Raw genomic sequence first — 27690 nt, 5'->3', positions numbered from 1 at the left:
GCGGAGGACGATGACCAGTACGGAGCCACCAGCGCGGGCTCGGGGAGAAGGTGACCCCACTCCCTTCACGCTGCTGGGTACAGTGAATGTCCCTGACCCTCCCTGTCCCCAAGCCCTGCTCCACCTGGCCCTGCCATCGCATCTTCCTCGCCATGACTTTCCACCAAGGCCAAAGACGAAGGGGTTGCTGCCCAGGGTCCCTTTTGGGACAGTCAAAGATGAACATCCAAGGAGCAATTAAGAGAATGAGGATCTCGCCTCAGGCGTGGGCAGAAGTGCAGAAAGAGCGGCAGCGGCAGCCAGGATGGTGGGACCACAGTCCTGTCACGTTCAGTGGAAGAGCTCCACCAACACCACCATCAGGAGCAGCTGCAGCCAAGAGCCAAACGTCATGGTGGCCTGGCCCTTCTGGGACATGAACCTGAGCTGGTTGACCAGGCGCTCCTTCACCAGGGCTTGCTTGAAGCCATCCTCCTCCGAGACGCAGACGTAGTGGCCGTAGTGAAGGTGGCTCACGTTCTGGATGAAGTGCAAGCAGTCCTGCTGGGGGTGGGTGGTGTTGCAGGTCTTGATGAGGCTGTCATTATGGTACCAGTTGTAGGTGGCATAGTGGGACTCGATGGGACAGTTGAGGTAGTAGCGGGAGAAAGGGACGACGGTGATGTTCTGATAGTCGTCTACTGGAAGAGATTGAGAAGGAGGGGATGAGACGGGCATGTCCAGGAACCGCTGATTCCCCCACAGGTCTGGAGGGACCAACAGCTGGGTCGATGGGGACATTACACAGCCATTTAATGGCAATGGCAGGGCTTGACGACACCTGGTGAGGCCCATGGGACTCTTCTCCCAGGACATCTCCATATGTTTAAGCCTTCTTAAATATATTTATCTAGCAATTAACTCCAAGCTGAGACTTGCTCGGTGCCTTGGCTTCAACCCCATCATTCACAGTTTCCCCAGCAACGAGCTGCGGCACAGTCCTTCAAAGGCCTGAGAATCCATCCCTCTACCCCAAATCACCCCAAGATAAATGGGCGACAGCTCAAAACCTTTACGTACCTTCCTTAATATCCCCCTTCCGGCACCTTCCTCGCCCTGGGTCTAGGTTCAGGTTCTGATACACCTCCCTGGCAGATAGAAGAAGTGTTAAGGAAGTCAGGGAGGGAAGCAGCGCTTCAGCGGATCAGATAAGGAAGTTCAAACACAAAGTTTAAAGTAGAGAAAAACACCCCCCACCACCACCACGCCCCCACTTCAGGAGGCTGGTGGGTGACAGAACACGAGACAGGGGAGCTCACCACAATCAACTGCTTTAAAGAGCACCAAAACCGGCAGAGCCACAGGCCTTTCTAACAGCAAGAGAGGGGCCGGGTGCCCAGAACCCATTAACCTCTCCCTCCCCAGAGCGGGGGTGCCATGGGAGGGACGGATCCCCCCAGGGACAGAGCTCCTGGGGACACCACAGAGGTCCATGAGATGGGCTCACCTCTCTCTCTTGGTGACCGGCCTCAAAACCATGAGAGGCTGTGGCCGGGGAGGGGAATAACGAGGGCATGGGTGTTTGGGAGGTAAAAGCCACCAGCTGAGGGCGATGGGGAAACAGCAAGCTCTCGGCGCCACGTACCGGTTTAGATAAACGGACTGGCAGCTCCCGTTGGACCACCCGCAGTAGGGGTCCTTGGCCAGCAAGCAGCTCTCGCAGTTGTTGCGATACACCCTGCACATGTCCATGGGGATCTCCACGACTTTACTGGTTGAGCCCACGTAGAGCACAGCCTGTGGGAGGAGAGCAGAGGGGCTGAGCATCCAGTTGAGCCTCCCGGTGCCACCTTACCAGCGTCCAGCACTCCTGCAGCTTCACTGGGATTCCTGGGGTGGATCCGGGATGGATCCTGGGGTGGAGCAAACAGCCACCTTCCTCCCTCGCCTCCAGGAGAGGAGGTGTCGGAAAAGCTCCTTTGCCCACTGGCCTGATCAGAGTTACCCAGGACTGGGGACATGGGGATTAAGCAAAGGACACCGTGGGACCACCCACAAACCCACCCAGAAGCTACTTCCAGACGCAGGGACTGTCATCAAACATCACTCCCTGCCTCCCCTGCTGCCTGCTTTTAATTCTGCTTTTCTTTCCAACCCCACTGGTTTCCTTTCTCCGGAGCAAGCAGGGACCCACCCTCTTGTGGTCCAGGATCATGGACTGGATGGGGTCCTTCTTCGGGAAGACCTGGAGCTCCATGATGTTCTGCACCCCGTCCGGCAGCTCCACCACCTTGTGGATGGATCCCTTGTCTGGAAAGAAGGAGGGGAGAGCCCCGATGAAGGAAGGCTGGGCAGAGGGGCTGTGGGCAGGGACGGGGACACCAGGCAGAGAACCAGCTCTGTCTCCAGCCACCTGGAGAAGCAGAGCCTTGTCATCCTCCTGGGCAAGAGCCACAAGGAACCCATTTCCCACCACCTTGGGGACCTGGCTTTGAATAGCTCTAACGGCCCCGGCACGAAAAACCAACAGCCCTGGAGCTCCGCTCTGCTTTGATCACCAGCCTCTTCCCGCCTGACCCTCATCCAATCCCTCGCCTGGGGCTGAAACTTGGGTGGTTTTTTTGCCTTTCTGTTTTTTTTTTAATTAAACTGCCTTCCCCTCCCCAGTTAAAACGCCTCCAAACTGGTGATTGAAGAAAAAGAGCCGGTTTGGTGGAAGGGTGGAAAGACAGATCCTGAGGGAACGGGGCTCAGGAAATCCTCCTCGTTCACCCTCTTTTATTGTTTCCCCTTCCCAAACAGTCGCTCCCTTCTCCCCCATCAGCCAGGGGGAGGTGAAAGATGTCACCCCAAGTCAGGCAGGGACGGGGACGCCCCCCCAGGTGCTGGCTCTCGCCTCGGTGCCCGCCCCAGCTGCCTTGCCAAGCCCTGCATGGTGGAGCAAGCTCCCTGGAGGCACTCGGCAAGGCGTCAGCTCCGTTTAAACAAAGCCTTTCTGCAGGCGTGGGCCCTAACCCAACCCAGGCCACCTACGGAGAGCCCGGTGCATCTCTTTTAATCGCAGATTAGGAAACAAAAGCCCCAAAAAGTCCCTCCAGAAGCAGCAGGGAACAAATCCCAGTGCGGGAAAAGGGCTCAGCCCAGCTGTAAGGAGCAAACCCAGAGCTGGGGCGGGGGGGGGTGGGTTAGGCAGGGAAGAGAGGGAAGCGCTGGGCAAGGGACCTTTGCACCTTCTGGGCAGCCCCCTGACAGAGCTCCCCGACTTGTTGCTCTGGCCTCCTTCCCCCGCAGCTGGGTTGCCCTGGCCCAGCTCTGCAGCATCTCCAGCTGCCCCTGGACCCACAGCGGGAAGCCGGCCCTGCCGCGCCAGAGCAAGGAGGGACAGGAGAGGACAGAGCGGGGTCCCTCCATGAAGGATTTCTGCTTGACAGTGTAAAGCTGCACCTGGGGAGAGTTGGGCTACACCCCCCCCCCCCCCGGGCTAAAAACCTAAGACCTTCCCCCAGGCTGAAGCAGCCCAACAGGGTAAATTCCACGTGCTGGGATTCTGCTTTCAGCCTGTCTTTGCCAAACGGGATGTATTTAGCCGTACCGGGACTTGGCAGTTCTTTTTTGTTCAACAAACATATGCCAAGCTGGGAACGCAGCCCCTCGCTTCGCTCTGCACTGGTGGGGAGGGGGGGAGGGTGGTCTCGTCTGCTTCCCTTGGGTTCCCTGCCCTCCGGGGGGAAAGCCAGCTCCGGGGAGCTCCCCAGGGAAATGGTTCCCGGTACCTGTTGCCAGGTAGAGCACGTTGTAGCGGCGCCCGTCGCCCGCAGAGACCTCATGTACCCCGATCTTCTGGTAGCGGTGCTTGTTGTGGAACAGGGGGCTCCTGGTGGGGGAGAGGGGCTCCACCCGGTCCTCCACCTCTGGGTGGCTGTCGGCTATCTTGAAGGTCTCGCTGGGGGTGTGCTGTCCGGAGGAAACGCACTGGGGCAAGAGGGGACAAAAGCCACCGTCAGGGTCGGACAGGTCCCCAGGGATGAGGAACGAGGGTTGGGAGAGGAAAGCAGGGCACAGTGTGGGTACCTCAGCCCAGAATGGAGTAAAAACAAGCCCTGGGGCTGCTGTGATAGTGCTTGGGCCAGGTCCTGCCAGAGATCTGCCCTCCAGAAGTCGCGGTTGAGGAGACTCACGGTCTGTCACCCCCACTCCCTACCCCAAGGTTTAGGGGAGCCTCTCCCCACCCTGCTCTTTGCTGCCGGGTCAGTGGGGCACCCGTAACACAGGGCTGTGTCCTCCAGCTTCACACACGAGACCTCACACATCCCTTTGCCCAGGCACCTAAAAGCCCCTCTCTCCTTGCTTTCTATGAAGATGTTGGGCCTTATCCAGTCTCCTTTTGTTTCCAGCAGCAAAGCTCAGAGCCTTCTCAGGGTGCCTACAACCTTTGGGGGTCGGTCTCTGCTCCCAAGGACAAGAGGAAATGGCCTCAAGTTGTGCCAGGGGAGGTTCAGATTGGATATTAGGAAAGATTTTTACACTGAAAGGGTTATTAAGCCTTGGAACGGGCTGCCCAGGGAGGTGGTGGAGTCACCATCCCTGGAGGTATTTAAAAGCCGGGCAGACGCGGTGCTGAGGGACATGGGTTAGTGGTGGTTTTTGTCAGTGTTGGGTTGATGGTTAGACTCGATGATCTGAAAGGTCCCTCCCAACTTGGGCAATTCTATGATTCCACGATTCTGTTCCCCAGGAGGCCTCTCCACTTCATCTGGGCATCTCTTATCACTCACTCACCTGCCCAGGCTTGATCTCTGGGTTGGGACCATTATAGCCTTTGAGTTTGGATGTCCGAAACACATTGTCAATGTCCCCAAAGGAATAGACACAAACGGCAGAGCTTCCCCTGCGGGCAACAAGACGACGAGAGGGTCAGGGGGACATTGGCCATCACTCCTATGGCTGAGGCATGGCTGCGTCCATCGTGCCTTCGCCAACCGTCTCCACTCCGGCTGTTTTCCACCTAAGTGCTTGCCAGAGAGACTAAAGGGCCCAGAGAAGAAAGGATTTGGCCCACGGGACAGGACATCCCCCCAGTTTTGCAAAGCTCCTCACCAGGTGTTTGTGAAGAGCCCGTAGACTTTGGAGTGCCGCCAGTTGCTCGCAGGGACAAAGAAGACATCCTGCAACCAGTTGAAGTTGCCCTTGGTGACCGGGTCGACACAAATCAAGCTGGCCTTCAGGAAGGTGGTCCACTTGGAAGCAGAGAGCGAACTGGTTCCCCCTCTATCTTCCTGGGGGAGAGGGAAAATAGGGAGTCAGGGTTTGGCAGAGAAGAACACAGAGTCCCACCCTGTCCAGCATCTCGGAAGGACAACTGGGGGATGCTTTGGAGGTATATTTGATGCTGGTCACTGCAACAATCATGTATCTCTCTAACATCTCTGCCCTACAGGCAAGATGGGAGGGCCAAAGGACATGGCCTTACCCAACACGAACTCTGTGGCAGAGGAAAGAATTGAGCCAGAGGGGCCAAATCATGGGCCAATAACACCAGGTGAGCTGGCATCTCCATTTGCCAGCCCTTGATTAACGCTCTTGATTCCCCACCATACACTGTTCCCATGGTACCTTACACAGCTGGGCCACTCGGGAGATGTTTCTGGGGGCCTCGGGACTCTTGTCTGGGTTGTCTTCACGGAAAAAGTAGTAAATCTTGTCCTGGTGAGGCTCTTCATGCCTTAACGTGGTGGCTTTGACAAACTGAGGGTCTGAAAAGGGAAGTGAGCCGTCAGAAAACCTCGGCCTGAACACACACATTTCGTCTGAAAAGCCACCGGCAGGGACCAAACCACTCACTCTCAGGCAAGATGAGGGAATTCAAACACCGTCTGTGCTCCGGGCAAAGGACGAGTCCAAACCCATCCTCCAAACCTGATCACTGCATGGTACCAACAACCACCCTTCACGTGCCACCTTCCGAAGGGGGTTCTCCTTCCCCTCCCTCCTGCCCAACTCCACACACCCCTTCCCTTGAAGGCCAAGTCCCCAGAACTCCGTGAAGAAGCCTCGGGTGATGCCCCAGGCTGCTTAGGAACAAAGGAAACCCCTTCCCCCTTCTTGTGCAGCAGAGCTATAATCACACAGGAAGGTTTCCCCAGTGGCAACAAGCCGTGGTGTTTGTGTTTGCCGTGGAAAAGCCTGTGATGCTCTTCCTATTAATACGCCGCTGCCACAAAGGGCATCCCCAGGAGCAGCAGGGTCCCTCTGAGCATCGTTAGCTGGTGTCCCCGAGGCAGGGAGCTCTGTGTGAGCGTGGGATTGGCCCCGTGGCTCTGGGTCTGTCAGGTTTCTTTGCCGGTGCCTTGGTTGCCCCCCCATGAACAAGTCCTAGTTTTCCCATTTGATTTTTTTGGCTTTGGCCAGGGGTTCAATAATCTCCTATCCCCCAGTGTCACCGGGGGAAGGCAACGTCGTAAGCTCATGTAAAATGGAGGAGGGTCCTTTCTATTCCCCACCCGGTCCCACGCACAGCCCAACGTGTTCCTGCCTCAAGGTCTCACCCTGGCTGGGCGTTTGGAAAGAGTCGCTGCCCGGAGTGGAAGTGGTTCTTCCTGTTTCTACCCACCACATGGCAGCTGATGGGCACCTTTACACAACCATATTTCCTTTCAGCATCTGACAGGGGACTTGCCAGCCATTTCTCTTCATTTCCCCATCTCCTCACCCCAAGCAAGAGGAACTCACTTGTTCTGTTGGTTTGTCCCAGAAGCAAAGAGGTGAAATTCCCCCAGCTGGCAGCAAGAGAGCTGGAGGGTTCCTCCTCACCGGCATTGCAGATGAGGACCAAATCAGCCCTCTCTGAAGCTCTAGGGGTGACCAAACCCAAGCAAGAAGCTCTGGGCAGAGAGAATGTACCCCTCTGAGCTGCGCAGTGTATTTCTGGCCCACAGTTGTGGACGGAGAGAGAGTCCAATTTATCTACCTGGTGGGTCCCAGGCCTTCAAGGATGGTCCCCATACTCACTCTGCATCACTGTGTCGCTCGTGTAGAGCTCTCCACCACCTCTCACTCGACGGAAACGGGGTATCTTGCCGTTCTGCTGGCTCTTCTTGATGGTGGAGTAGATGTCATGACCTGTGGGGATAGGAAGGCTCATTTGCAGTGGGCTGTTTCTGGAGGGGGCAGAAGGGTTTGTGAGAAGAAAACAAAGACCCAAGAACTCTCTGGGCACATGGGTTCACAGGGATGGTGGATACAGGTCAAGAAGCCCTGCCTAGGACTGAGCAGGCCTGGCAGGACTCCACTTAAAGAGTGTCAGGGGCAGATTCTTGTTCTGCTTCTGGGAAGGATCCTCAACTGTCTTTCTGCCAGGTCCAGAGTGGTGGAGCTACTGCAGGACCCTCCTTCCCTGCTGTTTCCATCGCACTCCACCCTCCCACACAAAGACCCAACCCCATGCCCTGGACAGGAATAAACCAACTTCTGCCACGCTCTGTTCCAAGAACAATGAGCATTTCAATGAGGCAAAAGCAAGAAGTGCTAAGGCCGACGGCCAACTGGCACAGACAAAGCCCTTGGAGCAGCCTCAAGGTGCCTCTTTTTTTTTTGTCAGAGCAAGCCCAGCCTTCCCCCACAGCACCGTAACTTGGAAATGTGTGAGCAATTAGACTTACCGTCCACGACGACGAGGGTATTCGAGTCAGGGGCGAAAGGAGCGATACCTCTGCCGTCCCACGAAGCACTCTCCCTCCTCTGCGTCTGGGGAAGGACAGAAACAGCCCCTTCAGAAGCATGGGAATCCACCATCCACCCCCAGGGCAGGAGGAAAGAGGCTCTCCTTGGCTGGCACAGCCCACACGAGGGAAGGACACAGCCCATCTTCTACCTGCAGAGCCACTGCCGCAGGCAGGAGGTGAGGAAAGAGGGGCTATGACAACTGAGGACAGAGGTGGCACGTGTGGACCTGTGTTCATGGGGGCTTGTCCCATGCTGTCACGACACACAGCCCAACGGAGCTGGGATTTGGGCATTTCGGAGCACTCTGAGAAGGAGGGAGGGGGGATCAGGGTACCCTTTTACAGATGGAAATAGCACAAAGCCAACCAGCAAGTGCTTTGCTCTGGTCCCATCACTGGTGGCCACAACGTACCAAATTCCAGCAGGTGGGAGCGCAGGCACCGGTCCCACACACTAACAGCCCGTCTCCGTACTTCTCCACTAAGGTGAGGTAATTTTTATTGTCCTCCTGCAAGAGAAAGAAGAGGAGCAGGAGCATGAGCAGCAGCCTAAGCCAGCTCCAAGCCCACAGCACTACCAAGCACATCGCTACATGGCTTCCTTTTTCATTGATCTTAATCACAGAATGGTTGGGGTTGGAAGGGACCTTAAAGATCATTTAAGGATCCTAAAACCAGAGGAGGACAATTAGTATCATATGATCTCCCGCTCCACAGGCACTAGAGGTCTTCACCCAGGAAGAGCACATGAGGAACACACACAGTTCCTTCCCCAGCAGCCCTACAACCCAACTCCTCCAACCCTCACCCATCCAGCTACTCCGTCATAGGTAAGACCTACCAAACTCCCAGGCATCAAGCAATGTCCTTCATTTTTCACCGGGAAGTCTTCCTAGGATGAAATAGAAAGACATACGCTTTAATTCCTTCCCTCTCAAAACCAACCAACATGGGCTCAGCCCCATGCACTACACACTAGTCACTCTCTTCACAAGAAGCAAAGCAAGAACATCGGCGAGAAGGTTGTTAGACACCACAACGCAGCCCTTTTCCCCCACCTCAGCATTTGAAAACCCTTGGGGAAGCTGGGCTGGATCTCTCAGGCCCTTGAGATGATGAGGGATGCAGGGCCAAAGCCAGCTTGGGCTGCTCTCCAAAGGATTTCAGGAAAGGATCTGTCATTGTCGGGAACGGGCATTCAATAGAGGGTGGTGGTGTCCAAGGACTGGAACACATGAACCACACTGTTTCTGGGAACAAGAAGGGAAGTTTCTGGGCCCAAACTTCAGCAACCGACTTGTTTGAGAAGAACAAGAAGGGGTCATGAGAAAGCCAAGTGTCCTGGGTGTTTCCCTGCTGTTTTAACTCTGCCCATCTGATCCAGAACTTCCTGCTTTTGAGGAAAAGCAGCGTGGGCTCCGACAACGGGAAAGGGATGGGAGTGTAGCTTCGGAGCATCCCTTCTCATGCTAAAGAAAGGGTCCCCCACTGGAAAAATCCTCCCTCTGGGGCAGCAAGGAGGTCCCAGAGGACCACGGCCTGGGAAGAACCCACCCACAACTAGCATAGGAGACTCCCCCCTTGATGCAGCCATTCATCATGCTGACATTGCAGCTTCCCAGCTGGACTGGGAAGAGACCAGACCCTTCCAGGCCTGACTTCACTGCTGGCAAAGACACCGAGCAAGGTACCCAGCATTTGGGCTGCGAGGCAGATGCTGGACACCTTCTTAGAGGGCTCCTTGTTAGCGGAGCATCCTTACTGTGTAGTTCTCATAGGTTGCAAAGTCGTAGTAATAAAGCTTTCCCTCTCCCCCGACGTAGATGGCCGAGCTGTTTTCTCTATGATAGAAGACCGGGTACTTCTCGCTCCTGGGAAATGTATATTCTTTGGCACCTGGGAACGGCAAAGAGGAGACATCAGGAGAGCGCCCACAGCCGGTGCAAGCCCATCAACTCCCTTCCCCGTGTCCTTGGTTCCAGTGATGAGAAAAACAAAGCTGGGGTCCCACCGGGAGGGCTGGCACACCACCAGGCAGGCAGGGAAAGGCAGCTCCCCAGCTCGGAGCTGAGCTATTGTCCCCTTGACCCCAGGGGACAGCAGAGCTGCACAATGGAGTGAGCCCCGCCTGGCCCCTGCAGGGCTGGTGATGGAGGAGGAGGAAGAGAAACTTTGCTGCAGGAGCTCTTGTAGGAGAGCAGAAGCTCAAAGTGCCTGAGAAGTGGCTCTGCAGCAGGCTCTGGGCTGCCTTCTCGCCTGCTCTAATGGCCAAGTGCCTCCCAGGTTTGAGATGAAGGGCTCCTTCCCCTTTCTGGCCATCTCCCTCCCTTCTCTGGCCGTCCTCCGACAACCACTCTAGGCAACTGCCTTGTAGATTTGGCTCCTGCACCCTCTTGCACTTGACATGCCGGCAGCTTTTTGTGCCTTGGGACCAGGAGGCAGATCATCTCCTGCCCGGCACAGCCCAGCATCACCCCTCTCCTCGCCAGCCTCCAGCTGCACCATCAGCATCCTCCCTCCAAGGGCCAGGAGGGACGGACAGGGTTTGGAACCACCCCCAGCCCCGAGGTCAGACCCCACATGTGACAGGGGAAAGGTGCAAGTAAAGCCACAACTCACGGGCTCCACACCCCAGACATGAACAAGAAATGAGCTGCAAGACCCAGGACTCATGTCACAAGCAGCTGCTGCAGATGGGAAGCTTTTGAGGCCCAGCTGGGAGGAAGAACTGCCCGTCCTCCCCTCTTTCCTTCCTCTTTCGCCTTCTTTCCAGCTCCTCTTTCCTAAAAACATCCTCCCTTCCCCTCTGCGTTGCCAGCTCAGGTGTGGGAGGGCTGGCCCTCCATGGGTTCCATGGGTCCTGCATCCCTCGCTGGGACGGTGGAGCCACATCTGGGCAGCTTTGAGCACGAGAGAAATTCTCCTCCAAGGGGGATAAAAAAAAAAAAAGATCTCCCGTCAGGACTGACCTCTGGCTTAGGGTGAGAGGGCGTTCTGTTTCCATCTCTCCCTCTTTCCTCTTTTCCAAAGAAGAGGGGGCCTCTCCCCTGGCAAGCGCTGCCGCTCCTGGCAGACAAAGGCTGCCTCTGCCTCAGGAGGAGCTGGCTGCCTGCGCAGACAGGCAATTAATCAGTGGCACGTGTCCCTCTCTATTTATAGGGCCACTTGGCAGGACAGGCAAAGGACAATCTTTGCACAGGCCAGCATCCCCCGCTCCTCCGCCCGGAGCAGGCTGCAGGGGGGTCCCGCCAAGGCTCCGCAGAGCCGAAAGGAAAAATGACTTTAGTAGAGGTCACCGGGGCTACGGAATGCTAGATTTGTGGCTTTTTTTTTTCTCTGCTTCACTACGCTGGTGGCACCTCCCCGGGGGTCTGCAGTCCCTGCGGCACCTCCCCGGGGGTCTGTCGCCCCTGTGGCACCCAGCCAGCGAGGCTTGCCCATCACCGGTCGGGCTAACAGAGCGGAGGGATGCTGCCAGCCTGCACCTCGTGATGGGAAACCCTGCCAGCCCCCGGGGCTGCCGTTTCACAAGGGCACTTCAGCCGCAGAGAGAGAGAGAGGGAGGGAAGGAGGAGGCGTTTCACGGTACAGAAACCATCACAGCTTCTCCTTAACGCAACACCTCCGGGGCTGCCCGTCCCCTCCACCGTGGGCGACGGAGGCCACCGGGCTCGGTTGGGACCCTACAGCTAGGAAAGACCAGCTGGATGATGGTCCCTATCCCCTCCTCCCGTCTTTCTCCGCTGTCCAAGGACTTGGAGAAACTCCTGAGCATGTGCTTTGCCGGCTGGAGGAGCTTGGCATCCAGTCTTTTCGGAGTGACTGCGCAATTCATTTGCCTAAGTGGCCCTACAAAGCGGGAAGCCAGCCCGGCGTGCCAGCTAGCCCCAGGAATCTCAGCAGCCACAGACTCAGCCTCCACTTGCCAAGGAGGAGAGGACTAACCCCCTTGTCACCACCCCTCTTCCCAGAAGTCCTCAAAATGCCCCTCTTGGCCCAACCTGCGGAGCAGCCCACCCACACAGGAGCCCCCAAAAGCCACCCTTGCCCATCCGGCTACCACTGCCAGCACAGCCCATCGTCACCAACACCCCACAAGCAGGTCTGGCCAGACTTCAGCAAACTTTGCTTTTGTTTTCAAGCCTCCAGCCCAGCACCTAAATTTACTGCTGGTCAAGGAAAATCTACACCCGCAGCCGTTCAGAGAGAATGGGTTGAGAGCAGCCCTGAGGAGAAGGACTTGGGGGCGTTGGTGGATGAGAAGCTCAACGTGAGCCAACAATGTGCGCTGGCGGCCCAGAAACCACCTGCATCCTGGGCTGCACCAACAGCAGAAGAACATGGACCTGTTGGAGCGGGGCCAGAGGAGGCCATGGAGATGCCGGGAGGGCTGGAGCCCCTCTGCTGTGAGGACAGGCTGAGAGAGTTGGGGGTTCAGCCTGGAGAAGAGAAGGCTCTGGGGAGACCTTGGAGCCCCTTCCAGTCCCTCAAGGGGATCCAGGAAAGCTGGGGAGGGACTCTGGATCAGGGAGGGGAGCCACAGGAGGAGGGGGAATGGGTTTGACACTGAAAGAGGGGAGATTGAGAGGAGATCTGGGGAAGAAATTCTTTGCTGTGAGGGTGGTGAGAGCCTGGCCCAGGTTGCCCAGAGAAGCTGTGGCTGCCCCATCCCTGGAGAGGTTCAAGGCCAGGTTGGATGTGGCTTGGAGCAACCTGGTCTGGTGGGAGGTGTCCCTGCCCAGGACAGGGGGGTGGGACTGGATGGACTTTAAGGTCCCTTCCACCCAAACAATTCTATGATGATTCTGCGATCCCCCATTCCTCTTCCTCCACCCTCACCCTTTCGCACACTTCAGCCCTTGTGCTCCTAGTTGTCACCTTTGCTTTGATTTTGAGGTTTTTTGCACAGCGCTGCCTCGCTCTGCAGCTCAGCCCCGCGAGCTGTGCCAACCTGCGAGGACAGGACGCGCTTCTCCCCAAACAGCCACAAAGAAACAAGGACAAAACAATAATTCGTTTGGCGCCAAAGTATTGTTTATCCTGCTGCTCCCCCGGGCACCGTGGGGAATGACTAAGCTGGGAGTAAACAGCTCTGCTCTGTTCGCGGCTCCAGCGTTGATTTAACTCCATCTGGAAGGGAGCCTTTAAAGGTGTTTCCGTGAGCGGCTGCCAGGGACCCTCTGCCTCCTCCTCAGCCCTTTGGCTGGCCCGCAACGCTGGCCTTCATCCCCTCTTCCTCCTCCTCAAACAGCTCGGCCACGGTGAGCTGTTTGGTCCCCTTTGCCTCTGCTTCTCCTCCGGCAGGATCAGGGGGAGCAGCCCTCCACCCCCAAAACTTGTGGCCGGGGGTATAAATGGCTTCAAGAGCTGGGGATGGTGAGGCAGAGGGCACCTAATGGCCCACACAATGTCCCCAAAGGAGGGGACATGCCTCTCCTAAGCAAGCCTGAAGCTGCTTTTGACACTGCAAAGAAAGGCTTGCCCCCTCGGAGGGGAAAAGGCAGGACCCCACCACCATCCTGCCTCTGAAATCGAGCCCGGAGCTTCAGAAGACACCGGGCTCCTTTTCCAGTGCCTGGCTCACCCCAACGTGTCCCCTTCGCCTGGCATTTACTGCCCGTCCCACCGCCAGCACCCGAATCAATGGCACAATTGTTCATTGAAATGCTAACCCGGGGCAGGGAGGAATGAATGGGAGAAAGAGCAGCTTTGTGCTTTGCCAGGGAGATGGGGAGCAACGCGCCAGGCTGAAGAAGAATATAAAATGGGGGAGGAAGGAGGGAGCCCGGTGCATCTCGGAAGGATGCCTGTTGGGTGAGGTAATGGAAGAGGAGGGAAAGGAAGATGCTCTGGAGGAGATGAGGGCAGGGAGGCCCATCCGAAACACACAGAGATAACGCAGATAACAGAGGGAGCAATCCTGCTTCCATCTGATCCGAGCATAGGATGGAATTCTTTGCTGTGAGGATGGTGAGAGCCTGGCCCAGGTTGCCCAGAGAAGCTGTGGCTACCCCATCCCTGGAGGGGTTCAAGGCCAGGTTGGACGGGGCTTGGAGCAACTGGTCTGGTGGGAGGTGTCCCTGCCCAGGGCAGGAGGTGGGACTGGACGGTCTTTAAGGTCCCTTCCAACCCAAACCATTCCATAATTCTATGAAATGTGCCACCTCCCTACACAAATCCAGATTTAAGAACATGCTGAGGGGCTCTCTGGCTCCTTTTGGGTCCAGGAGCCCCCTTCAGAAAGTCACCAAGAGCCTGGGCAGAGCCTGGCCCACCCCAGCACCACGGTACAGTTGGATTCCCAGAGCATCCCTGAGCTTTGTGCAGGGGGGACCAGCATGTCCACCACCTCCAGAACAGATGCCCGAGGGGAGAAGCGCTGTGGGCGAGCAGCCGGGTTGCAGGGAAATCTCAACCACCACCTCTCCTCCTGGCTGGAGGGCTGACTCAGCTTCGGCAGTCCTCCCCTCCGCGCACCATCCATCTGGCAAGTGGCTCCGGCATCCCAGACACTGGGCTTCTTCACCAGCTCACCCAGCTCCCAGCACCGGGAGCGGGCGAGTCTTCGCAGGTCTGTGATTTACTGGTGTTGGTGGACAACTATGTCTCCCGAAAAATGGAGGTGAGGGTTCCAGTCTGCTCTGGTGCCAGCATTTTAAAGTAAGGAACCAAAATAAAGCTTGGGGAAAATAAGGGAAGGAGGATGTGCGCTTGCAGCCCAAAAAGCCCCCCGCATCCTGGGCTGCATCCCCAGCAGCGTGGCCAGAAGGGCGAGGGGGGCATTCTGCCCCTCTGCTCCGCTCTGGGGAGACCCCTCCCCAAGTGCTGCCTCCAGCCCTGGGGCCACCAACACCAGAAGAACATGGACCTGTTGGAGCGGGGCCAGAGGAGGCCACGGAGAGGCTGGGAGGGCTGGAGCCCCTCTGCTGTGAGGACAGGCTGAGAGAGTTGGCGGGGTTCAGCCTGGAGAAGAGAAGGCTCTGGGGAGACCTTGGAGCCCCTTCCAGTCCCTCAAGGGGATCCAGGAAAGCTGGGGAGGGACTCTGGATCAGGGAGGGGAGCCATAAGACAAGGGGGAAGGGTTTGACACTGAAAGAGGGGAGATGGAGATGAGATGTGGGGAAGAAATTCTTTGCTGTGAGGGTGGTGAGAGCCTGGCCCAGGTTGCCCAGAGAAGCTGTGGCTGCCCCATCCCTGGAGGGGTTCAAGGCCAGGTTGGATGGGGCTTTGAGCAACCTGGTCTGGTGGGAGGTGTCCCTGCCCAGGACAGGGTGTGGCACTGGATGATCTTTGAGGTCCCTTCCACCCAAACCATTCTATGAGCCTATGAAGCTGCTGGTTCCTGGGAGCAGCGCCGATGCAGATCCTTTACTTGCAGCTCATACAACCCTCGTTAACTGAGACACTCCTTGGAATACAAATAATGGAAACCAGGAAGGGCCTGGGGTTTACCTGCTCCCTGGCATTACCCCCCTGCATGCCGTGCTGCCATGAGCCGGTAAAGTTTAGCTTTTGCTGAGATGCCTGCGCTGTCGCAAGCCCTCCCACTGCTGCCGTGGGACGGGGACACGGGGCTGGGCCACCCACCAGGACGGCGAAGTGACAAAACGAGATCTACGCTGGTACAGCGCCCAAACTCACCATGGAGGCAGCCAAGTCTCCAGGACCCCGACGCCCAGGCAAACACAGCCGGCAGCCCCGGGAACTCTTCTCGCTCTAACACAGGGTAACGCTGTCATTTGTCACCCTCCGGCATCCCTGCTCTCCCTGGCTCTGCCACCAGCAGGTGTGGCAGAGAGCACCCTCCCGCCTGAATCACTGCGCTGGCTGGATCCTTTCCTGCTTCCCGCCTTTCCCAAACGACTTGTCACTTCCCAGGTTTTGTTTCTTCCTTCCTTTTTTTTTTTTTTTTTGAAAAGATTGAACAGGTGACAACCCTGGCAGCGGCGCGTCCCTGCTGCAATCCAGCTGGGATCGGCTCAGAGGGCAGGAGGACTCACAGACACCCACCCAGGGGGGTCCCCCAGGGTCTTGTCCTCTCCCACCTGTGCCAGGAGCCCTCATCTCCCAACAACGCGGGCCCGGCCATGAGTCAGGGCTGACTGATGTGCTCCAGGCTCCTAAGCATCGTCACCCCGGCTTCTGGGAACGTGAAAGCAGTCTCGGCTCCATCACGTCAATTCCACTTCCCCCAGCACATGCAGGATGCATGACAAACAGCCCAGCACAGGCAGATCCACCACTTTCCTTTAAAGGCTGGGAATATGATTCAGGTCCACAGCCTCAGGGGACCACTTTGGGGTCAGAAATCCCAGTCCCAGCTCTGTCGTCACTCCGCAGCGCGGTTCCAGTTTCACTGTTCCACACCTGGCAAAACGAGGAGAACAACCCCCGGATTTCCTACCTGCTTGGCCAAGATACCAGCCCCGGGAGCCCCACCAGCAGAAAGTCCCCTCTATGGGGAGCGTGGGAAGTCACAGCACCCACCCCAGAGGGATGGGGACACTCCATGGGGCTGCCACGGGTTCCACCCCCCCACCTCCATCCCTAGGGGAAGGACTGGACCGAACCACACTTCTCCCATCCAAGAGCCCCACGCCGTCTGTCTCCCCAGCTCCGCCACGGACGCCGGCAGGAAGCCAAGCTTCTGGGTTTTATTTTAGATGATCTATAAATTCCCAAGCTGAGACATTTCGGAAGGAGGAAGTGTGTCTCCGGGGAGCTGCGAGGTTTTCCTTCCCCCGTGACTTGGTCTCCAAAGGGAGCAGCGTGACACAAGGGAAAGCAATGTGACACAAGAAAAGGTCCCCAGAGCACCATCCCCTTCCCAAGGGATGGACGCCTTGAGGGGTCTGACAGGCTCCCGGGACCAAGCAGATCCTGCAGAAATAGAAGGGTTTTTTTTATAGAAAAAAATTGCCCTCTAAATGAGACGACCCAGGAGGGACACTCTGGGAAGGTTTGCTCTGACCTGCCACGGAATAAATGAACGGCTGGGAGCTGCGAGGTCTCCTCCTCGTGGAAAAAGATACGCTTTCGCAGGAGGGGTTTCCGAGAAAGGGGTGAAAAGGGCAATACAATGTGGGAAACCACTTCCTTCTCGTTGCTGACAAAAAAAACCTGGCCCCATTGTTCCCTTCTCTCCCCAGCCAGCAGCACCCCTCGAAGTCGGGATCCTCTTGGTGCTGGGGGCACAGAGGTTGACGTCTCACCCCTCGGTGACAGAGGGGGACATCGCTCGGTGCGGCGGGGCAGCCCCACACCATTTCATAGGTCCATAGGCTGGTTTGGGTTGGAAGGGAAATTAAAAACCAACCAGTCCCACTCCCTGCCCTGGGCAGGGACACCTCCCACCAGACCAGGTTGCTCAAAGCCCCAACCAACCTGGCCTTGAACCCCTCCAGGGATGGGGCAGCCACAGCTTCTCTGGGCAACCTGGGCCAGGCTCTCACCACCCTCACAGCAAAGAATCTCTTCCTAATATCTAATCTAAACCTTCCCTCTTTCAGTGTCAAACCCTTCCCCCTCGTCCTATGGCTCCCCTCCCTGATCCAGAGTCCCTCCCCAGCTTTCCTGGAGCCCCTTGAGGGACTGGAAGGGGCTCCAAGGTCTCCCCAGAGCCTTCTCTTCTCCAGGCTGAACCCCCCCAACTCTCTCAGCCTGTCCTCACAGCAGAGTGCCCCCAGCCCTCCCAGCATCTCCATGGCCTCCTCTGGACCCACCATGTCCTTCTGGTGTTGGTGGCCCCAGAGCTCGAGGCAGCACTGGGGTGGGGGGGTGTCTCCCCAGAGCGGAGCAGAGGGGCAGAATCCCCCCTCTCACCCTGCTGGCCCCGCTGCTGGGGATGCAGCCCAGGGTGCAGGTGGTTTCTGGGCTGCCAGCGCACGTTGCTGGCTCATGTTGAGCTTCTCATCCACCAGATGATTAAATGCTGCTCATCTCCATGCTGTCTTGGGGGAGAGACAGGATGAGAAATACCGAGCAGATTAAAACCCTCGCTCTGACTTGCTGCAAACTTAAAATAAAAAAGAGGAGTGAAACGTGTAAGGTCTGGATTTGAGTAACGTAGGCTTCCCAGTTGCATGTCCCCTCACTCTGTGCTTTCACACCTCTTTTTTTTTCTGGGTTTCCCACAAGCGTGTGGCCACCCTTGTAAGGGTTCAGGGTTGCACATCCCCCCACCCTGTGCTGGACTTACTGGTTCTCCGCAGGAAGGACGATGGTGGCAGATGGAGGAGCGCAGCCCAAGCCCTGGCTCTCAGCTGTGCTGCTTGTGGGAACCCAACCGCGGTGATTCCTACAGGAGGGAGGGCGTGGGAACGTCGCGGTCAGGGTTTTTACCTGATGGAAAAGCACTTTGCCATCGCTTGGGAAACCTTTTTACTTGCTCTGCCCTTTCTGGGCGCACACACGTGCTTTCGGGATGTGTCTGTGGGATGGTCTGGCTAAAGCAAAGATGGCTGCTCTGACCTCGGCGTCGCTGCCCTGCCTGGCCAGTGCGTTTTCCTGCTGTGTCGGTTTTGAAATACGTAGGAGATGATTGATGTGGCTTGTTTCCACATCCTGCCCTTTCCAGGTGACTGCTTCTGGACCCTGTCAGCTGATGCTAGAAATGAGCGTACCTGTGTTTGGTGGGCGGTTTTCCTGCTAGGAGCAGGGAGAGGGGAGATGTGAAGTGCCTGGATGCTGCGTGACGCTCTTGGGATGGGCATGGGGATGAGCTGGGGGGGGCTCTGCTTGGTCCCTGGGAGAGCACGGAGGGTGTTAAGGAGCAGGAAACACGTGTGTCTGTGTCTGGTCCCGCTTCAGCAAGAGACATTTTTAGCACTCTTTCTGTTGCTTGGTTTCCGCTGTTGCTCCCCAAATGCCTTTTTGAATAATACTGCAGAGGAGTTTTGGGGGGGGTCCCTATGAGCACCCTGAAAAGAGAGCCGGGGAGAGGGGAGACTGGCAGGGAAAGGTGGGTGGCACAAACCCCTTCTGAGACGTGCCAGGTACCAGGTTGATGGGCACCAGCTCATAGCCATGCTCCCAGTCTGCTATGTCGTGCCATGAATAGGTAGGGGACAGGAAGGGAGTAAAAAGGGGACAAGAATTATATTTGGCCCTGGGAGGGCTCTGGTGGGAGCTCTTAGTGATCCAGAATGGAAATCCATAGGGGATGGGGCTGCATTGGTTCTGCTGTGTTTTAATTTTGCTTTCTTTAAGAAACGACTGATGCTGGAGCGTAGGTTGAACCAAAATGGACATGGACCTGTTGGAGTGGGCCCAGAGGAGGTCACGGAGATGCCGGGAGGGCTGGAGCCCCTCTGCTGTGAGGACAGGCTGAGAGAGTTGGGGGCCTTCAGCCTGGAGAAGAGAAGGCTCTGGGGAGACCTTGGAGCCCCTTCCAGTCCCTCAAGGGGCTCCAGGAAAGCTGGGGAGGGACTCTGGATCAGGGAGGGGAGCCATAGGACGAGGGGGAAGGGTTTGACACTGAAAGAGGGAAGATGGAGATGAGATGTGGGGAAGAACTTCTTTGCTGTGAGGGTGGTGAGAGCCTGGCCCAGGTTGCCCAGAGAAGCTGTGGCTGCCTCATCCCTGGAGGGGTTCAAGGCCAGGTTGGATGGGGCTTGGAGCAACCTGGTCTGGTGGGAGGTGTCCCTGCCCAAGGAATGGGGTGGGACTGGGTGGTCTTTACGGTCCCATCCCACCCAAACCATTCTCTGATTCTATCTTTTCTCACCCCTCTCCCTGACTGCTCTCAACTCCCCCTGAGCACCCTCCCAAAGGGAAGAGCGAGGCCATGGATATACCAGTAACACCGACATCCTCTCTGCAGCGGGACTTTTCCACCCTTGCCCAAGCTACATCCCCGGCTGCCGCCGTCCGATGCTGCTTGCCTTTTCTTTGGCTTCTTCCCCAAAGGCTTCTGAGGAGCCTGCAATCCTGGGGTGCTTTCTTGCTGCCCTGAAAAGATCCCTCCCATCAACAGCAAAATGCTCCGGAGCAGAAGAAACAATCCAGCCCGCATTATGGGGGATATATCCTACAAAAGCTCTCAGCCTGTGTGCAATCCAAATGCCTGGGAGGGCTAGCACAGAGGAAAGGCTCGAGCTTGCTCGCAGAGTACACTCTAACTAAATAAATACGCTTTTTTAGAGTTACACTACAGAAGGCAAATATTCCGGCGCATTAATGATTTCCACTCTATTTCTGGTAAGCTCTGGAGCGTCTTGGCAGAGTATTCAGCGCAGGGGTGAGCGAGAGCAGGAAGAAAGAGAGGGGGGGAAAAAAAACCCCAACCCCTCTGGGTTTGGTAGCCCAGCTGCTGGGCACGGACATGCCTGCTCAAAAGCTCTGCTGAGAGCTATAGCCCATCGTGAGGGGCCTCCGAGTTGGAGCCAGAGCCGGCAGCGATCCCAACCGCCCACTCAGCAAGCCACAAAAGAGCCCCCCTAACCTGCAAGGCGGGAAGGAACAAGCCTGGAATTCCAAGCCTCTGCCATCAAGCAGGGCCTCGCCAAGACAGGCAGGTCTGCGGGGCTCCACTTGCCCTCCCAAGGCTCGATCCGGAGCTCTCCGCACTCCAGGAAAGACAGGGTTTCTCCTTTTTTTAAACACACAATGACCGTGATTTGGGCACGGCAGGGTTTTCCACGTGTGCTAACGCATTACTGATATCCCCTGTGCTCACTCCCCCCTCTCCCCCCCGCAAAATTCTGCAGCACTGAAGCCTGTGCTGCTGCAGGATGAGTCCGGAGCTTTGATTTCAGGTGCAGCTGGCAGCAAAGCTTGTCATCTAAAAGGTACATTTTTCCTCTACCGGCCCCAAATCCGAGCAGCTGGCTGCACCCTACGGATATGCAGATGCTAAATTTAGAGCCAGGTTTTGTTATTTCCCCCCCAGAAAAAAATAAAATAATAAAAAAAAAACCCCACCCCCACGTTCTCTGTAATGACAGTCCCAAGCTGTGCCGTGTTCCTGCTGGAAGATGGGGAACTTTGGCCTGTGATTATGGTATTTTAGTATTATATGGTCACTGGAACGACAGCAGAACAACAAAAGGATGCTTTTAGCAGGAGAGCTGCTATCTGGAGAGCACGGCTACCCCTCCCACTAGGAAGCTCGCTTTCCAGAAGCTGATTTATCTTAAAAAGCCTTCCAGAATAAAAATTGCCCCGGGGCACCTCGATAAGCATCCACCAGCAAAAACCAGCCGCTCTACCTTTTAGCTTAATTGGCAGCCATCTCCCTCCTCCCTGCCATTGAGGAGGGCAGGGCAGCCCAGAAACCCTTCTTGGGGACATTCCCTCTTCTCCCAGCCCTGGGGTGAGGATGGCGGGACACACAGCCAAGAGGTGGACACAGGCCAAGGGGGCCTGCGCAATCCCCCATGGAGCATCCAGCCTCTGCAGAGGTTTAAAGGTGGGAAGAAAGATCTATGGCTCCGGCATGAGGATGAAGTTTCAGTTCCCTACAGAAAACAGAGGCAGCAAAAGGGACTTTCTCCCTAAATTGAGAGGGCCCCACGATGCTCTTTTCAGTCCCTTCTACCTGGTTCCTCTAGGCTTCCCACCCCTGTAACAAGCTTCTGCCAGGTCTCTGCCCTGTAGCCTCCTGGGTCTGCAGCGGGGAAGGCCGTGCAGAGCGTCCCCTTTCTGCCTGCTTGACCCCCGCCAGTAGGAACACACAAGATCCAAGCTTCCCACGTCCATCTTTGGCCATGGTGATGCGTTACTCACACTTGGAAAGTCAGTCATCTGAAACCAAGACGCTCCGGATCAGACTTTCCAAAACTCGCCTTATCCAAGAGACGAGCAAACCCACAGCCACGGCTGCCGCGTGAGCAGCCCAAGGGCAAGCGTCTGGCTCGGCCTGTCCACACGCTGTCCCCAGGGAAACCCCGACAGCTCACAGAATCACAGAACCATATGGGGTTGGAAGGGACCTCTGGAGATCATCTAGTCCAACCCACCTGCCAAAGCAGGTCCACCCAGAGCAGGTTGCACAGGAATGTGTCCAGGTGGGGTTTGAATGTCTCCAGAGAAGGAGACTCCACCACCTCTCTGGGCAGCCTCTTCCAGGGCTCTGCCACCCTCACAGGAAAGAAGTTCCTCCTCATGTTTACATGGAACTTCTTATGTTCAAGTTTGTGCCTATTACCTCTTGTCCTGTCACTGGGCACCACTGAAAAAAGACTGGCCCCATCCTCCTGACACCCACCCTTTAAGTGTTTATAGGCATTGATCAGATGCCCCCTCAGCCTTCTCTTCTCCAGACTAAAAAGACCCAAGTCCCTCAGCCTTTCCTCATCAGAGAGATGCTCCAGGCCCCTCATCATCTTTGTAGCCCTTTGCTGTACCCTCTCCAGCAGTTCCCTGTCCTCCTTGAACTGGGGAACCCAGAACTGGACCCAGTGCTCCAGATGGGGCCTCCTCAGGGCAGGACAGAGCAGAGCGGAAGGATGACCTCCCTCCTTCAGCTTGCCATGCTCTGTCCTTCCCAGTACACAAAAGCCTGATAAAGGAGAATAATTTAACCCCAGTGCGGAATTAGCCGTGGAATCATTGCTACAGGAGGATGCTGACACCAAGTTAACAAGGGTTCAAACTGGGGGCTGGATATTTATAGCACTGGAGAGCCAGAGCTGTCATTAAGGGCAACATTAGGTTTATTATAACAATGCCTGTTGCTCCAGACTTGAACTGCTCTGAAATAAGTGGAGACGGCAGGAGATGCTCCTGCATCCAGCTCCTGTGGAACGTCTTACCACATCTCCGTGTCACTCTGGGCACGGGACGCAGCGGGATGCAGCGGGACACAGCCCACGACAGCGGGTGGAGCTGGGACCGACAAAGAAAACGGCGCCCAACAGGAGGAATGAGTCCTATTCTTGGACCCACCAGGAATAGCCGCACACCATGGGATGTAGCTCAACAGGAGAGAGCTGGCTGCGAAAGGAGCAATTTCCTCCCTCCAACTCACCTTCAAGTTCTTTTTCTGGATACAAAGCTTCTTTAAAAAGCCTCTCGTACTCAGTACTGAGATTTAGTTTGTACTCAGGCTTAGATTTAGTTTGTACTCAGGCTTAGATTTAGTTTGTTCTGCCAGACGACATCGACTACCAAAAAAAAGCCACCTTCCCAAGCCCATTTTCTGCAATTCTGACCCCAGTTTGGCCCCGAGGGCTGGCACGGAGCTGGGCAGCAGGTCAGCAATTTGCCTCTGGCTGCATTTCCCAGCCCTCAGCGCTTCAACGAAGTGACCACAACTTCCATTGGTTCCCCCCGTGCCTGTTGTTTTTGTGCCAGGCTCTCGCAACAGGAGGTGGTTGTGATTCACTCCCCGGGTTAGTTTGGTTTGTTTTGCTTTTCCAATCTGTGCCCAGCAAAAAAATAAAATAAAAAAAAAAATATTTGCAAGCAACATTTTCTGGTACCAGCATCACCCCACCCTGTGAAAACGAGCCGGCTGCAGAAAATAGACTGGCTGGGAAAGTGAGAAGCTTTCTCCTGGAAATGCTGATGCTCCAAGAGCTTGATGTGAAACCGTCCTACAAAGACGTTTCACACTCGTGGGGCTGCGGCTCCCAAGAAAACAGTCACTGAGGAGTAAAAGCAGGTGTTGGCAGCACCGTTTCTTATTTTGCCGCCACTCTAGAGCTCGGCCTCGCCTCTGGCCAGCTCTCCTCTTCCTTCCCTAGCTCGATGCAGCCCCGTTGCATGAAGAGATCCTAGGAGAGCACCCGGAGGTGCTCGCTGGCACGATTTTCCCACGGCAAGGAGAGGCAGCCGAGCTTGGCAAAGCCCAGGAGGTGCTTACGGGCAGTGTGGGCCATTTCCAGGAACTGCTATTTCAATTTCTGCCCCCCCAACCATGACCCAGGGACAGGCTCGATACCAGAGCACCCAGTCGAGGCAGCCAAAGGTCAAGTGTATAATCTTTTTTTCCCCTGCAGGACCTGCTCGTCTCCCGAGAGCTACACACTGGCTCAGAACCAGCCCCCTCCAGCTTCCATCCTCCTCTGCTAATGAGAAAAAGGGGAATAATTAAACCGTCAGACCCCCCATCCCACCCCAAGCAACCACAGACAAGGCTGTAAGTTTGCCTCAGATGGGGTAAGGCAGGACAAAACCACGGCAGCAGCTAAAAGCTATTCCCATCCTGCCCCAAAGGCCCCAGGCTGCGGGAGCCTGACCCAGCCCCAGGGCTCCTTGTTGTCCTTGCTGCTCTCCCCATGCTCGGTGACTTTCCGGTCAGGAGACAGCCAGCCTGGGATGTCACCCTCCCGCTCCCCTCCATCACCCCATCCCCGGGACACAGCAGACGGATCAGAAGAATAAACACAATACCCGTGCTGACAAGGAAAAGCTCCGGGTGGGATGGGATCGCACCTTTTTTTTTTTTTTTCCCCAAAGCGAAGCCCAGCTGCTTGGTATTTAGTTCAGAAAAACACACACAGGCAGGGGGAGGATGGAAATAAAAGGGAAGATAAGGCAGAGCACAGGGTGCCAGGCTGAAGTGCTGGCTTCTGCGCCAGCCCAGGCTGCTGGGGCTGAACTCACACCCGCTCTGCAAATCTCAGCAGAGAGGGAACTTGCCGTTTACAATCTCCCTTCGTTAGGACACCGGGAAGGGTAACGGTCAGAAGAGACTCATCTGGGCGCTGGGTCAGCTGCAAAGGGGAAGGTGGCAGGGGGGTGGGGGGTAAAGCCTTTGGCAGTAAAAAGGATCTTAAGCACTTCAGATATGACCAGCGGTCCGCAGCTGACCTCAGCTCCGAGTGTCTTTTCCCCTAAGAGGAAGAAATCCTGCAGAGTCAGACGTGCTTTCAAATAACTGCTTGCCCAGCTGGACCCCAGACCAGTCAGTCACCTGCGCCCGCTGCTGGGAAGGTTCCGGGGGTCCCCCCACCCTGCCTTCGCTGGCAAATGCTCCCCAGCACGGGCTGACGCTAGGGAAAATCCTGCCCTTTCCTTGCCCCCTCCTGCACTGCAGCATTGGGGAGGCAAAACACAGGCAGAACAAGCATCCCCGGCTGATGCCCCAGGGCTGGCTTTATACACAGAGAAAGGCAGAGCGGGGGGCTCCAGCCACCCCCCGCCGCAAGTCCCAGTCCCCAGGACAGCCAAATGACTTAAACCCAGGCAGCTCCAAGCACCCAGAGGGGGCCAACTTGGTTTCTTTGTCTTCAGATCATGCCACCTGAGCCCAGCTACAGGTTTTGGTTTTTTTTTTTGCCCAGCTCACCACGTCCCCTCACCTATTTCTTGCTACCAAACCAGACCACCAGGGACCGCGGGGCTGAAGAGCAGAGCGGTTCAGCTGCCTGCAGCGAGGCCAGGGCTCTCTCCATGGCTCTGGTGGGACGTCGGCAAGGGGAGCAAGGCAGAGAGACAGAAGGGGGGCTGCAGCTTTGCCCAGCACCGATTTCCTCCTCTCCCGCAAGCGCCGCAGCCCCGGGGAGGGATCCCATGCACGTACCCTACCCTCCTGGAGAGACCTGGGCTGGGATTCCAGGGCAGGAATATCTCCCTTCGCCTGCAGGGCTGCACCGTCTCTAGGTGTCTTTGCTGAGGCTGCACCTTTGCTGAGGTGCTCACCACGGGCTGTGGCGTGTAAGAAATTTAATTACGTGAAGAGCTGCCAGCTCCCGCAGAGCCCAGGGCTGAGGCCAGCGCTGCACCACAGCAAATGCCGCCCGCCAGGCCCAGCCCCGGCACAAATAACCCAGCAGAACGTCCCCCCATCCCTGCTCCTCATCCCATTCCCAGCCTCCGGGACCAGGGATGGAGCCACAAACCGAGCCCGTTGAGGGATACGTCTCTGTTTGTGGATGCCAAGAGCAGGAGTGTTGCTGACCTGCAGGTTTTGCTCAAGATGCTGCGCTTGCCTTTCGCTGCGCCCGGAACATTGGGGAAGTCAGAGAGCTCCCTGCCACCCACCATGTCCCTTTTTGCCCCTGTCCCATTTCTTCACCCGCCTCCAGAGCCTCCTCCCCACCCTCCTCCTCACCCACAGCCCCGCTTCCTAAAGGGCAGAGGTTACAAAATGCAATCTGTTAAATAGGACACATGAGCGATACTTAATTAGCGCTCCACGCAGCTACCTCTGATACCTCCCTCATTGAAATCCCTCTCGGCCCGTGTCCCAGCTAAGCTCCCACTCGAAAAGAAAGAGAAACAGAGATAAGCACGAGCCGATCCCTTTACAGGGAAGTGTCCTAATGCTAATTGGCTTTGGTGTTTCTCGGTGACAGATCCTCGCCGGGAAAGCCACCGTCTGACACGGAGGCAGGGAAAGGAGCGCAGCGCCAGTGGATGCCAAGCACAGCCCACGGAGGCAGGTGGGAACCAGCCGCCCAGGCTCGCTCTGCCCTCCCAGCACACTTTTACTCCACAACAGCCATTTCCAAACACACCAAACCCCTGTAATTCAACTTCCACACACTCCCCCTCCACACACACACCCCCCCGCCGTCCCCCAAAAATGGGAGAAATAGGTGACCCCCCTCCTCTGTTCAGTCTCAGGCTCTTCTCCCCCTCTCTTGCAGCCCCTTCATTTCCCAGCGAATACAATAAATGACGCAGTACGAGGAGCAACCTTTGGCTGCCCTCCCTGCCGGTGTCTCTCCCCTTTGTGCGAGGGAGGTGGCAAGCGGAGGCACCTCCGAGCCACCCCACCTCTCAAGCCCACCCCCCCAGCTACCGGCTCCCAAGCAGGAGAAGGGCAATAATAACTAACGGCGGCAGAATAACAGATGGCGCCGAATAAACCAGGGGGAGATTCGCCTCCTCTGAAGTTGCCGGCGAAGAGGGAGGACAGAGGAGCTGTTTGTACTGCAGAGCAGCGTGAGATCTGCAGCTCGGCTCCGCCAAAGGCCAGCACCGCCGGGGAGAAGACGGGGTCTTTTGTTAAAGCCTCCCTGGAGGGTATTAATCAAAAAAGCTTGGAAGAGACAGGAGAAAACCCAGTAAACGTTAGTCTGCTCTCTTTTTTTTTTTCCTTGGGCTGTGCTCTAAGCTCACTCCTTAAAAACATTTCTTTGTTCAGTTTCTGCTAATTTCGGGTCTGGTTATAAGTCCTCGCGTGTCATCTCAGATGTAGATATTTTCTGGGAGAGCCTCCACAAATATTTACTCGCAGAACTCATTTGCAGCTAACAGGGCACCAGCTGAATAAGAAAATTAACCATATTATGCAAACACACTTCTCCATTTCCCCCTACAAGTTGGGGGGAAATGGCTACTGTGCCTGTTTCAGGGCTTTTAGACAGGCTTTAATACACCCAGCTTTTAGGAAAATGTTTTTAGAACATATAGAATAAAAGGACTTGGCAGGAAGAGGGATCTAAAAATTCAATTAAAAGCAAATCAAGGAAGCCAGGAGCCTTTTCCTGAGATCACAGGCGTTTTAGCTCATTAAAATGAGAGCCAAAAGTCTCCTTGAAGAGACAAAAGAGAGCGGGGGAAAAAAGAGACCAACTCTTCTCAAAAGACATGACACGGGTAGAAAATAGCCGGTGCAGGGAGCCAGCTGCAGAGATTGCGGCAACTCCAGGCTGCAGCCTCCCCCCTTCCGCCCTCAGCCCTTACCTTGGGGAGCCGCGATGATCCTGGGGTTCACCTTGGAGCGCCCCGCCGCCCACACGGCCAGCTGGCCTGCCCACAGGGCCACCAAGAGGGCCACGGGTGACCTCCTGCTGCCCATTTTGGCTTCTCTGGCGAGCGGCGGGGATCATGAGCCTGTGAGACTGAGGGCTGCATCGCCTTATACAAAAGAGGATGCATCCAGGAACAGCCAATGACTGCAACGGAGGGTGGGACTATGCTTAACTCGCTTAGGAAGCAAACCTTCCTTAAAAAAAAAAAAAAAAGTCAAAACCGGCTCTATTTAAGCACTTCATTCTGTACCTGCAGGCTTTGCTGGGGGGTTTTTGGTCCTATTTTCTCCCCCCACTCCCCCTGCCCCCGTTCTGGAAGGTGGGAACCTGATGGCTTTGTTCGC

General features: G+C 56.3%; 1 protein-coding gene across 1 annotated transcript; it reads right to left on the bottom strand.

Annotated features, from left to right (window-relative positions):
- Positions 1–330: 330 nt before the first annotated feature.
- Positions 331–27393, bottom strand: SEMA7A (semaphorin 7A (JohnMiltonHagen blood group)). The gene is made up of 14 exons (XM_074156367.1): positions 27279–27393; positions 9463–9596; positions 8542–8592; positions 8114–8209; positions 7638–7722; positions 6988–7098; positions 5593–5732; positions 5077–5255; positions 4759–4867; positions 3753–3951; positions 2174–2289; positions 1625–1776; positions 1060–1127; positions 331–680 (listed from the first exon to the last, which is right to left on the bottom strand). Exons 1-14 carry the CDS (start codon positions 27391–27393, stop codon positions 331–333), a joined length of 1905 nt encoding a protein of 634 aa, XP_074012468.1.
- Between the last annotated feature and the right edge of the window lie 297 nt (positions 27394–27690).

Source organism: Numenius arquata, chromosome 11, assembly GCF_964106895.1.
Source record: "Numenius arquata chromosome 11, bNumArq3.hap1.1, whole genome shotgun sequence".
In the NCBI taxonomy this organism is placed as follows: domain Eukaryota; kingdom Metazoa; phylum Chordata; class Aves; order Charadriiformes; family Scolopacidae; genus Numenius; species Numenius arquata.
Note: the sequence above shows the minus strand (reverse complement) of the source record. Positions and strands in the feature narration are given on the sequence as shown.